This window comes from Procambarus clarkii, chromosome 94, assembly GCF_040958095.1.
Source record: "Procambarus clarkii isolate CNS0578487 chromosome 94, FALCON_Pclarkii_2.0, whole genome shotgun sequence".
In the NCBI taxonomy this organism is placed as follows: Eukaryota; Metazoa; Arthropoda; class Malacostraca; order Decapoda; family Cambaridae; genus Procambarus; species Procambarus clarkii.
In genome coordinates, this window is record NC_091243.1 from 13,304,112 (window position 1) to 13,317,502 (window position 13,391).

Consider the following 13,391-nt stretch of genomic DNA (forward strand, 5'->3'; position numbering starts at 1 on the left):
AATTGCAGTATACGACTTGACCAGTCCCCGCCGTGGATGCCCCAACACTAACACAACCTGCGCTCCCACCATATTGTAAGGCTATACACATGCCCACCTCCACCTGCTGATGTGTACACACCATGACAAGTGATTGTCGAGTCCTCAGCTATTCGAGGGAACAGGTTGTGTTCCAGTAGCAGGATATTAAGAGTAAGGTTGTAAGTGTGACTGAGGAAAGGTTGAAAAGCTTGTTAACATGGCCGAGGTGGACCACTTAATAGCCTCTTGGATTAGCAGTAACTTGCCGTACTTCCTGCTCGCTTTCCTGGTAATATGGTTCATTAAGAAACACACCGCTGACATAAGACACAGGTAAGACACTAGCAGTCTATCTACTGACAACTTGCAATTACTCAAATGTATTTATTATTATTTTATTCTTATACCCATTGTAAGGTTCAGTGGATAGTTGTCATTCAGATTTTAATACTGGCCAATGCTGTATGTCAGTGTATGAGGTATATTGTATTGTGCAGATTTCTAAATTGATTATATAAAGCTTTAATTATATAATTAATTATTTAACAATTATTGTTTAATATGGACATTTAATAAAGATTTAAGTTACATCGTACACAAGACGATTTGCCAACAGATTTTGAAACTTGCCCAAATTAACCTAACCAAGCTCAATACAGTCTAACCAAGCCCAATACAGCCTATACTAAGTTAATATAGCCTAGCATAGCAATATATACACTTTTAACAAACAGAAAGCAAGCTTTGTCGAATCGTCTTGTCTGAAATGACCATACCCCCTCTTATAATAAAGCAACCAGCTTTGTGGTTGCCTTAACCAGGAACTTTGCCAGTACGTATAGTACAGGTATATCCATGCATATTATAGTCAGTATTTTAACCATCATTTAAATTTGACAGTCTTGGATAGCACTTCTATAATAAGCCTCCTAGTGTTCTGGATGAGAACCCCATCAAGCATCAAATGTTTGGTGTCTTATTTCATGGGAAACACTGAGTACAGTACTAACATTTAATAATACTGGGCATGGTAGCAGACAGTGTCAGTAGTTTTAGCATTTTCACATTTGGTGCCTTTTTTTAACCCAAAATCCAGACACCACCATTGTACATCCCATGTTTGTTGGTTCATCCCAAGAGAATAACTGACCATTATCGTCTTAATATGACAATATAATATAATATTAATATAAGATTAATATGCAAGGTAGCATGGTATGTTACCTTCATTTGATTTAAAAACTATGACATTAAATTAATTTAAATTAAAAAAGGGTTATATTTTCAGATGGTTTGCCTTCCTATCGTACCAGCTTACCAAGGAAAAGGATGCCAAAGTGGAAGAAGTGAAGAAAGACTTGTTTGCCAGTCTTGGATCTATTACGTCCCATGATCCTGAACTTCGGAAAGAAAATGCAATTAAAATTTTGGAGATTGGAGTTGGGACGGGTTAGTTACTTTTATTTTAATCTATACAATTTATCTTTTATTACGTTACATACTGATTCTTTAGATTGTTGTCCAAAGCTAGATTATATATGTATATAGTATATCACTAAGAACTAAGCATTTCCCCTCTGGATCGCTACACTGAGGTGCTGGACGAGAACACTAGCTGCTCTAGGGTCTCTGTAGTCTCAATTAGCCTGAAACCAAAATCCATAAAAAATCTCCTTACACTATCCCCTTGGACCAAGGGTTTTGGTTCTTATCGGAACGAAGTTGTATGTGTGATCTATTTCCCTGTACTTAAATAAAACATGGACAACATTGGCATTCATAACAAACTGTGTGTCTGGTAGCTGGTGTCACCATAGGTGTAGTCATATGTTCCCTTCAGGGTGACCTGTGTGGCTCAGATGGTCGCCTTGTTTGTGTTTATGGTGTACCTTGGTCTGTGTTCTCTGGGGACCCAGATGGTACAGGTGGTTCACTTGGTGAACCAGCTGGCCTTCTGCATGCCCACAGGTTCATGTTGTCCGCAAGTATATATGGCATTCTCCACTTTCTTTTATGTCTAAGTCATTTATATAAAAGTAGGTAATGCCCACCAAACACACACCGAAACTACGACGTTGGTACAACGTTCGAACAAATTTTAAACCCTAACCAGTTATAACAACCAATATAGCAAGTTGTAACAACGTTCTAATACATCATAAACACGTTAAGCCAAGATGTAACAACTTTATTACAAGTTGTAATAAGCGGAAAATAGAGACAGTTTTGGTTTGTGTTTCCAGGGTGATAATTAAATCATGATATGAATATCGCTTTACCCTGGCAATGAAGCATGATGATAAATGCACTTTAATAGTTAAAGCTAAGCTCATCAAATTTCAACTGTAAATTCCTCTTGTAATTTAAATCTCATTTTATTTGGCTGGCCATTGTATCAATATATTTATCAGTAGTACTGCAATATAAATTCCTACTCTTTGGCCATCAAGTTTCCTTCCACCTCATTATACACTGCTTAAAATTTTGAGATGATCACTAGTAAAAGTTTCTAAAGAAAATTTAGAAAATTAGGAATGCATTCCACCCCATTTTGAATGCAAGCATATGACTGTGAAATGGATAAATGTATGTTATGTTTTTCTCAACAGGTGTTAATTTCTCTCACTACCCCAATGGCAGTCATCTAGTGGTTGTGGATCCAAATCCCTATTTTAGAAAATATTATAATGACAATAGAAAGAAATTCCCAAATATACGCTCTGAAGACATCTTGGTGACAGCAGGTAAGTGAAATTGGTGCCACTGTTTAAAGAAATAAGCTGTGTCTGTAATACGTATTTGTATGACTTTATAAAGTTTGTATAATAAACAGTAGTTCTGCAGTTTCTGCTTAGCCTGTGTGGCTATTTTAACATCTAGCCACCAAGTGAAACTAAAATTAGAATTAGTGACTTTAGCAACAATAATTATTCATTCAAATGTCACGGCTATAAATAAGGAGTCTGACACCTTCAAGTAATCGTCAAGACATCTTTCCCAGATAAAGCAAAAATAAAGATAAATAAAAAAGATAAAATAAAATTTGAAGGGGATAATAGTGATTTTTTATACTTTGGTGGTATAAGCAATTATAAAATAGCACTTAATGCCCAGGGACAGAAATTGTTACATAGTGTTATCAAAGATCCATGTGATATATATTTTTTTCTTGGTTTTATGTTTGCTTAGCTATTATTGTCACCTAATAGATATTTCTTGAGGGTTGCTCAGTGGCTCCTAGAGCTTAGACACATTCACTCCAGGGCTAAACCTGACCTGTCAGGGCCCCTGTGACCAAGTACCAGACTCTTGCCCACTCATAGAAGTTGAGAAACATATGGGGGATTAGGGATCACTCCCCTCCCCCCAAACACACACACGCACAAAAAACACGCACATCCCTGTGTACAGAAGTCGTAGCAGATGTGTGGAAAAAGGCTAACATAGTTCCAGTCTACAAGAGTGGAAGCAGGGAACAAACACCTCAATTATAGACCTGTATCATTGACAAGTGTAACAGTTAAAATATTGGAAAAAATAATTAAAACTAAATGGGTAGAACACCTGGAGAAAAATGATATACAGTAACATCAGTCAGTATGGTTTTCAATCTGGAAAATCCTGTGTAACAAATTTACTCAGTTTCTATGATCAAGCCACAGAGATTTTACAGGAAAGAGATGGTTGGGTTGACTTCATCTATCTGGACCTAAAAAAATGCTTTCGACAGAGTTCCACACAAGATAGAAATCAAGTACCACACCAATAAAGTAGCCGTCACAACTGCAAGAAAAATGATAGGTTGGATAACAAGAACTTTTCACACTAGAGATGCTATACCGATGATACTTTTCAAAACGCTTGTGCTCTCTAGAGTGGAGTACTGCTGCACAATGACAGCCCCTTTAAAAGCTGGAGAAATTGCTGACCTGGAGAGCGTGCAAAGATCTTTACTGCTAGAATCCACTCAGTAAAACATCTAAACTATTGGGACCGACTAAAGAGCCTAAATCTGTACTCCCTTGAGCACAGGCGGGAGAGATACATAATAATTTACACGTGGAAAATATTAGAGGGGCTGGTCCCAAACCCGCACACAGAAATAACATCACATGAGACCAGAAGACATGGCAGGGTGTGCAGAATACCCCCGTTGAAAAGTGGAGGTGCAACAGGTACTCTTGAGAGAGAACTCTATCAACATCAGAGGCCCGAGACTGTTCAACACGCACATAAGAGGCATAACTGGCCGACCCCTCACAGTGTTCAAGAGAGAACTGGATAAGCACCTCCAAAGGATACCTGATCAACCAGGCTGTGACTCGTACGTCAGGCTGCGAGCAGCCGTGTCCAACAGCCTGGTTGATCAGTCCAGCAACCAGGAGGCCTGGTCGACGACCGGGCCGCGGGGACGCTGAGCCCCGGAAGCACCTCAAGGTAACCTCAAGGTAAGAGGTTATTCTGGAAACTGGAACAAATTAGAGGGGTGACAGATGAGCTTCTAACATGGCGGAAAAATTGTCTGATAGAAAAATGAGGGCAGTAATCAGAGGCAATGTATCAGACTGGAGAAATGTCACAAGTGGAGTACCACAGGGTTCAGTTCTTGCACTGGTAATGTTCATTGTCTATATAAACGATCTACCAGATGGAATACAGAATTATATGAACATGTTTACTGATGATGCTAGTATAATAGGGAAGATAAGAAACTTAGACGATTGTCATGCCCTTCAAGAAGACCTGGACAAAATAAGTATATGGAGCACCACTTGACAAATGGAATTTAATGTGAATAAATGCCATGTTATGGAAGGTGGAATAGGAGAACATAGACCCCACACAACCTATAAATTATGTGAGAAATCTTTAAAGAATTCTGATAAAGAAAGAGCTCTAGGGAGAGATCTCAACTATCAACTGAGGACCACGTAAAGAACATTGTGCGAGGAGCCTATGCTACACTTTCTAACTTCAGAATTGATTTTAAATACTGTACATGGATGGCGAAATACTAAAGAAATTGTTTACGACTTTTGTTAGGCCAAGCTAGAATATGCAGCGGTTGTATGGTGCCCATATCTTAAGAAGCACATCAACAAACTGGAAAAGGTGCAAAGACATGCTACTAAGTGGTTCCCTGAACTGAAGGGCAAGAGCTACAAGGAGAGATTAGAGGCATTAAATATGCCAAAACTAGAAGATAGAAGAAAAGGGGGGTGATATAATCACTATGTACAAAATAGTAACAGGAATCAATAAAATTGATAGGAAAGAATTCCTGAGACCTGGAACTTCAAGAACAAAAAGTCACAGATTTAAACTAACTAAACAAAGCTGCCGAAGAAACATAAAAAAATTCACTTTCGCGAACAGAGTGGTAAACGGTTGCAACAAGTTAGATGAGAAAGTGGTAGGAGGCCAAAATCGTCAGTATTTTCAAAGCGTTAAATGACAGAGTGCTGGGAAGACAGGAGACCATGAGTGTAGCTCTCCTCCTGTAACTATGCTTAGGTAATTACACACACAAACATGGGAGGGGGGGGGAAGTAACTGAGAAAAGTATGTCACAAAAACTCCAAATTCCAATGAAAAATGGTGGGTATAAAAAATTTCTAGTCAGAACTCAAAACATCTGAAACACAACCTTGCCAACTCTCCTACTGTCAACAGATGGCAGTGTCAGCCCACCAATGATTCCAGCAAGGTGATCCACTTCACTTTTAAGCCCAAAAGAATCTAACCGATACACGAAAAGAAGGCGGGAAAGGGAATGAAATCGGCTTCCCAGAACATCCTTACCATGACACTTCGAATGAATAAATTTGAGAATAAAAAAAAAAAAAGGGCTGATCCATGTACAGTGATCCCCAGCACAATCTCTCCAAGCAAAAGAGAGACAGCAACGCCAGGGCAAGACACCCTCACCCAAGTCGCCTGCTCCTCTTCCACCATAAACCTCTCGACCTTGTCCTGTATTCATTACACTACCTTTTCTTAGTTTACTTCCTGAACTCCTTATACTCAGTACACTCATTATAGGACCCTTTAATTATTGCACTCCCCGAACTCATCACACCACCCTGTTCATACTGCCTTCATCTGACCAAAGTATATACTGTAATCTTAAATTGAGTTTTCCTTAGCTAACTTGCACTTGTTCAACTACTGTACATTTAATGAATAATCTTAACTAGAGGAAAAAGTTTTTAACAAAAAATATTTGGAATTGAAATTTACAGTACTTTCCTCTTGTGTCTGTAGTAAAAGTAGCAGCTCTTGAGTACTATTAGGATTTGATCCAATTATATAAAAAGCAATATATACATCTCTTATCAGTCAAAAGAGATGATGATAAGACCACGAGATAGAGGCTAGGGTTACAAATGCTAAGTCATGGATGACAAGCAGAAAAAATCATCATTGCCATATTGCTTACTGTTAGCATAAATGAACCTGATTCAATAAAGACATTTTTGTATTTTATTGTACTGTCTTTGAAATGTATGCTTTACCCCTCAAACATTGAGTTTCTTTTTATAGGAGAGCAGATGGATGAAGTCCCTGACAAGAGTGTGGATGTTGTGGTGATGACTTTAGTGCTCTGCAGTGTTAGCGAAATTGAAAAGATCTTGCAACAGATTCTACGAGTCCTTGTACCTGTAAGTTTTATATGATCCTAAATTATTTCTGTAACTTTTTGGTTGACATTTAAAGAAATTTGTAGCATAAGCTAACCGATTTACAAACATTGATAAATATTTCTCTCATATACAGTACCATTATAAATTTCACTGCATTGTCCACACACATGCATATATTTCTGAACCAGACCCCCACAGCTAGGGCCTTTATGGTCCATCTGGTACTCAATCATATACCTGGCTCTCATGGCTTTTATCCTCCACAAGACTGGTATTTTTCAGTTAATTCTCTTTTCATAGGCGAGTCTAACGAGCACCAGCTCATTATAATATGCAGCAACAATTCATGACTCTCAAAACCCTTCTATAACCAAAAATTTGAAATACCAAATGTTCCAGTTATCACTCTTAAACTACTATTAGTAGATAAAAGCTTTACCGACTGTCACTAGGCATCACCTCTGTCACCGAAGTATAACTGAAGAGTTGGCAATCTTCCCTTTTAGTCCAGGAGTTTTCAATCTCCCTCTTTAAATTATTCTTTCTTTGTAGGGACAGTCATGTTTGAGCATTTCAGTTTTTTTTCTTTTGTTGTGCCGTTTGTGTCCTCTAAGCTGCATCTTTTTCTGGCTTTCCACAAAGGAACGTTTCGGACAGAATTTGTGCTTCGGCAGTCAGTAGTTCTGTTCCTTCCGTGAGATTTTTATTATAGTACTTGGAACAGTTTCCTATTGAACGTTCATAAGATCCCTGTTTATTTTTTCCAATATATAATTTTATTATTATAATTAAATTTATTTAATAACCACTCACTTGACTAGATGAGGCATTTTTGGCCTATTACAAGTATTTATGTTTGTTTGCACATCAATAAGCTTGTTATCTGAGTATGTGATATCTGAGATCGTAATGTCCCTGATTATTTCAACATTGTTTGTAAAGATAAGATCTAGAATATTTCTGGCCCTAGTTGACTCTGTTATCTGCTGGTTGAGCAAAAATTTATCACAAAATCTAAGTACGGCAGTTCTCTGACCTATGGTTGGTTATTTCCGGATATTTCCAGATATACATTGTATTGTTGTTTGCTATTTACCATTTTTGACTGGGCAGGTTGAAGTCTCCTAGGAAGATATCTGGCATTGGGTTTGTCAGATTATTAGGTCTATTTATTTTTGTTCTGTGAATTCTTCAGCAATTGCATCTGTCAGTTTGTATTAGAATAATAACTTTAGAATATTAGAACAACTTTATTTTATCTATTTTTACTCCCATTGCCTCTGCCACCAAATTTGTAGAGTTATGGAGCTCCGAGCATATAAGGTCCTCTCTAATATATAAACCTTGTCTCTCCATGTGCCCTTTCTTTTTCATTTGACCACTGTGACTTCCACAAGCTGTTTTGTAATGAAACACTGTCATACAACCGAGTGATGAGTTTTTCATCTTGTAATTTCAAATTAGGATCGGTTAATTGTGCAGTAATGTCCACAGCAAATGCCAGTTCCTGGAGCCAACTTTCATCTTTTATTTCCTCTGTGTTTTGACCTTTCATCTCCAAAAACTTAATTATTTCTTGTCTCAACAAATAAAATCTTTTCAGCTCTTTGTAACATGACAACCAGTGGACTTCTGTGTAGAATGGAACATCGGTAAACTGGTCCATATCTTCCAACAACTGGCTATATTAGTGGTTGTTGAGAGCACGGCCTCTGATATAATTCACTGTCTTTGTGACCAAACTAAGCACATGATCCAATTTTAAAAATCTTTGAACACAAATTTTGCTGATGAATAATGCAGTGAAAATGTGCAGATGCTGAATCTGGATGCGAGTTTTTTATTTTTGTTCGTAACTTGGCAGCAACACCATTATATCTGCCAACCATATTTCGAGCACCGTCGGTAGATAAGCATGGAAGTTTACTCAATCCAAACCATAGTCGTGCAGAACCAGCTTGATTTTCTCAAAGATGTCCTGGCTTGTTGTAGTGTCATACATAGGGATCAGTTCAAGTAGTTCTTCATGAATATTATGAAGAACTTTTATCCGGTTAACAAACTGAAACAAAATTTAGGCCAGCTTAACAGTTAATGTCGTGTCTCTTTTTAGAAGACTTAACTCGCTGGCCTCACAGCTGCATTCGTGTTTCTTTTGTGCTTTTGAAATCTATTAAAAGGTGATAGTTTAAATTATAAAAACTGCAATTTTGTCTGTTAAATGACCAAATTACAGTATCCTCTGTGTGGACTGCAGGTGTGCTTGTAAAAGGCCGCATGCAACCTGCTGGCTGCATGTTTGACATGCCTGGACTATACAATATTTAATTTTAAGGTGATTTTCAAGCTAATGTTCTGACGTTTTTACTTCTAGGGTGGCAAATTCTACTTTTTGGAGCACATACGGGAATTTGATCCAGTGAAGTATAGTGCAAGAGAGAAACTACAGGACTTCCTCACTAAGAGTGGCATATGGCCATTTCTATTTGATGGCTGTTGCTTAAATCGTGACATGCTAGATGTTATTAAAAGAGCTGGTTTCTCAAAGGTTGATGGTGTGCGTTTTTATGCTCCTATTTCCAATTTCTTTTTCAAGCTCATAAAACCACACCTGAAGGGCATTGCAGAAAAATAAATGTTCCTGACAAAATTATATGTAGTAACAAGTCTCATTACTCTATATATCTAAAAAAAATTCAGAACAGGCTCATGACCAATGTGTGTTGTATTGCATTGAATCAAAAAATAGCTAATTGTCTGGATTCCTAACATTTTAAATGTCTTGTTCTCTTATTAGTCTGAAATGTGGGCACTATTTTTGGTCTTGTACACTCAACTTGTCAGGTTATAAACTATAACCTGATAAGTTTATCTGTGTACTGTATAACCTTCCTACACTGTGGAAGGTTATACACTATAACCTTCCACAGTTGCAGTAGGATAATAAGATCTGCAACTGACTTACAACATTATGCAGTATGCTATATTGAAGCTTAGGGTTTCAAAAGAAGTTATTTAACAGTTGATAAAATTTTAAATTAAACATACTGTAGTGCTTTGTTAAATAATGGTTAATTTTATGCAATTTATTTTATGCAATCTTGACAGTAAACTAAAAAATAGCTGTATTATAAGCAAGGAATGGACTTTGCATTAGACTCCTCTATGGTATGTTGCAAGAATATGAGCGACAGTTATATATTTTAAATCTCGTATAGAATATTTTTTAGCCATTCTCTCTATTTTCTTGTTAGAAATGTTAATGGTAATGTGATTTTTTCCTATGAGGCTGTGTTTTTGCTTGGAGTGTTTGTATTTATCTTAGAATAAGTTTGAGATAACAGCAGCTTTTTACACACCTATTTTATGATGACTTCTTCGCTTTTAAATTTGGCTTCTTGTGGAGGATGGACATTTGCAGAATGTTCTCCAATTATATTTTTTTAGACACCTTTATATAAAGTTATTAAGAGGAGCAACTAAAATATTTACTAGGTAATTTCTTCTTTTGTAATTTTTAAAATTCACTTGAAAGTGTTTATGATTAAATAAAGATTGAGTTCCATGGTTTATTGGCACGTGGATTTTAACGTTTTTATTGGAAAATGCATTTTATAGTTCCTGCAGGCAAATCACAGCTCGCTTATATGTGCTTCGACTACTTTCAAGCACTGGGGAATGACACCTTGATACCTTCCTTGAGGTTATCTTGAGATGATTTTGGGACTCAGCGTCCCCGCGGCCTGGTCCTCGACCAGACCTCCTTTTTGTTACACGTCCCCCCAGAAGCAGCCTGTAGCAGCTGTCTAACTCTCGGGTACCTATTTACTGCTAGGCATCAGGGTGAATAACTGCCCATTTGTTTCCACCTCCACCGGGGATTGAACCCGGAACCTCAGGACTACGAATCCGAAGCGCTGTCCACTCGGCTGTCAGGCCCCCCCTTTTCCTGCCTTCAGGAAGGGAATGACACCATCACCCAGAAACTCATAAATTTTGAATCGCTGGGGAGTGTTACTTGCATGCATGACTCAGTATTAGGTTGAAGCATTTGCTGCTGCTTTAATGTTTCTACTTTGTATACAGTGACAAAGGTATTCAGGAAAATATGTTTTGGTCTTTGACATTTCCAAGGCTGCATAGTTGGTGCTTAGCATCTTTACTCTATATTGCAGAACATGTTATAATAGCTGTAAAACAGGTTTTCATTCTCCAACTTTGGTATTGTAAGCATTCAGCTCTATCAAGATGTAAAACTTACCATGAAGGTTGTGCAAGTTCTGGAACTACTATTTAAAATGCATGTGTGTGTATGTAAAAACATGTATACTTATGGAGACCATTGACAGTAGTACATTCTACCGACTGTACTATATATATATATATGTATATACTGTGTAATATATATATATATATTATATATATATATAAATAATATAAACACACACACTGTGTAATTAATTGTGCTGCTTTATTATGTTAGAGCTGAATTGATAAAGTAAGCTTTAGGTCTCTTGAGATTGCGTCTATAAGAATCCTTAACTAATGTGTAGTGCAGCTTTCATATCCCATTAAAATCTGATAATGTATCTACAGTACTTTAAAAACAAACCTCTTTCAGCCCTTTACTCTTATGTAACATACTATATACACAGTATGTAAGTGCCTTAATTGATGGATTGAGTATAGTAGCAAAGATTTTTAATGAAGTAAGCGGCATATGTAAAAGTGTGTTGGGCTTAGTGACTTAATTTTATATTGTTAGGAAAGAATGTTAATTTTTAGATTATAAAAGAAGTATGTCAAGGTGGTTATTTCCTAATAGTTATTCAATGAATATATCTAGATGAAATCATTACAGAATTCAATTAGAATAATATAGGAATTTGTGAATGTAATACATGATAGGAATATTTGAAGTGCAGTATATCATACTTCTGGTAGTCATTTTGACTATTTAATGACTAATGAATGTTTGCAAATCATGGAAAGAAAGATTAGAAGTGTAGCATGGCTCAATTGATCCAGCCATAATATTTAGGCAAGAGATATTTGCATATTATGCAAATATGCATCTAAGTTGAGAGTTAGTGATGTTGCCATATGGGAAAATGAGCGAGTGTGATCAGAGTGAGGAAAAGGTATAACTGTAGTATGTTTTTGTGGAATTAATTATTGGTGAAAGTGATTTAGGATTGTTTTAGGAATGTGTTTCATAGTAAGGAGAGGGAGTCCAATAATGGACAGATGTGGTGAGAATATTTCATGCATGTGAAAAATTCCTAGAAATTAGTGAGGAAGAGTGGGTGAAAGGTGCTTGTTAGGAGAAAGTGATGGACTTTTTGTATTTGTGACAAATCACAAGAAGTCCTTTACATTTAGTCTATGAAACTGCTGAAACACAGCTCCTGCTTCGTGAACGTTACCAGTGTGATGATAGGTATGTGATGCTAGAAAATTTTAAAGGTAGAGTAGAATGAAAATTTGGTTGTAGTCTGCATATATTCAACATTGGTTTTGCCAGATACTTTTCCATCCTTGCCTAATAGGCACCTCCCTAGACTGTGGAAAATGAGGTAGTGACTAATATTAGCAATAATAATTATTACAATCAGAAAAATTTTCATACCAATAGAAATGAGGTAATTAGTTAAAAATTTAATAAGTGTATTAGGGATTATGCCAATTTTGGGGCTATAGTCAAGTTTTCTTTATTTAAATTAGAAAAATACATTTGTGTGCATTTAATTAAGCATTTTCTACTGGATAGAAGTATTTTGTGATAAAAAATTTTAAGTTTTGGGTAAATGCTGTATTATCATGTTATTAATGCACTTTGCAGGCGATGAGTCACAATAGCGTGGCTGAAGTAGTTTGACCAGACCACACACTAGAAGATTAAGGGACGACGACTTTTCGGTCCGTCCTGGACCATTCTCAAGTCAATTGTGTCGACACAATCGACTTGAGAATGGTCCAGGACGGACCGAAACGTCGTCCCTTCACCTTCTAGTGTGTGGTCTGGTCAAATTAATACACTTTGTTAAACTAATGTTGTTGTCCATTCTGTAATTTATATTTACTTAAAAAATATTTGTCTGTGATATAGCTTGTGCAAAAGATTCATTATCTCAGAGCAATGGCCATTCATAAATTGTCACATGTACTGATCATAAAGTATTACCCACTTTGTGAAACACAAGCTTTAATGCTTCATATATGCATATTGATCAGAAGTTAATTCCATTTAGGAGTGTAAATGATAAATAATAAAAATAATAATGTCTTAATATTGCGCACTTTTTTTTTTTTTTCTTCCCCATTCTTGAAATGACTGTCTTGTAGAATTGATATATTATTTTGGACTGGTATTTCAGTCTTCGTGTAGAAGGTGCCAAATCCTGCTTTTAACAAATATGTAGTGTCTTCCCAGGCAACCAAACTACTGTACTTCCAAACTGAAGACATTTGTTTACACCACACCCTCCTGGCTTCCACCTTATGGCAAGGGGGCTCACATACAGTACCCTCAGGCTGCTGTGGGTTGCATCAGCCCTCTTTACTACATCTCTTCGAATGACATTTTTATAAAAAGAAACCCTGAGTTGGGGTTCCTGTTTAGGTCATTGGCCCACCTGCCAGAGGAGTCAACCTTAGAAGAAGGTTTTGTCCAGGTTGGGGCATGTGGGAGAAAAAGGTTTTTACATCACTAGGAAAACGTTTGAT

General features: G+C 36.8%; 1 protein-coding gene across 1 annotated transcript; it reads left to right on the forward strand.

Moving 5' to 3' along the window:
* Positions 1-6: 6 nt before the first annotated feature.
* LOC123747431 (thiol S-methyltransferase TMT1A) lies at positions 7-12,960 on the forward strand. Its single transcript, XM_045729658.2, has 5 exons — positions 7-354; positions 1,310-1,470; positions 2,631-2,765; positions 6,565-6,683; positions 9,040-12,960. Exons 1-5 carry the CDS (start codon positions 239-241, stop codon positions 9,298-9,300), a joined length of 792 nt encoding a protein of 263 aa, XP_045585614.1. The 5' UTR covers positions 7-238; the 3' UTR covers positions 9,301-12,960.
* Positions 12,961-13,391: the final 431 nt, after the last annotated feature.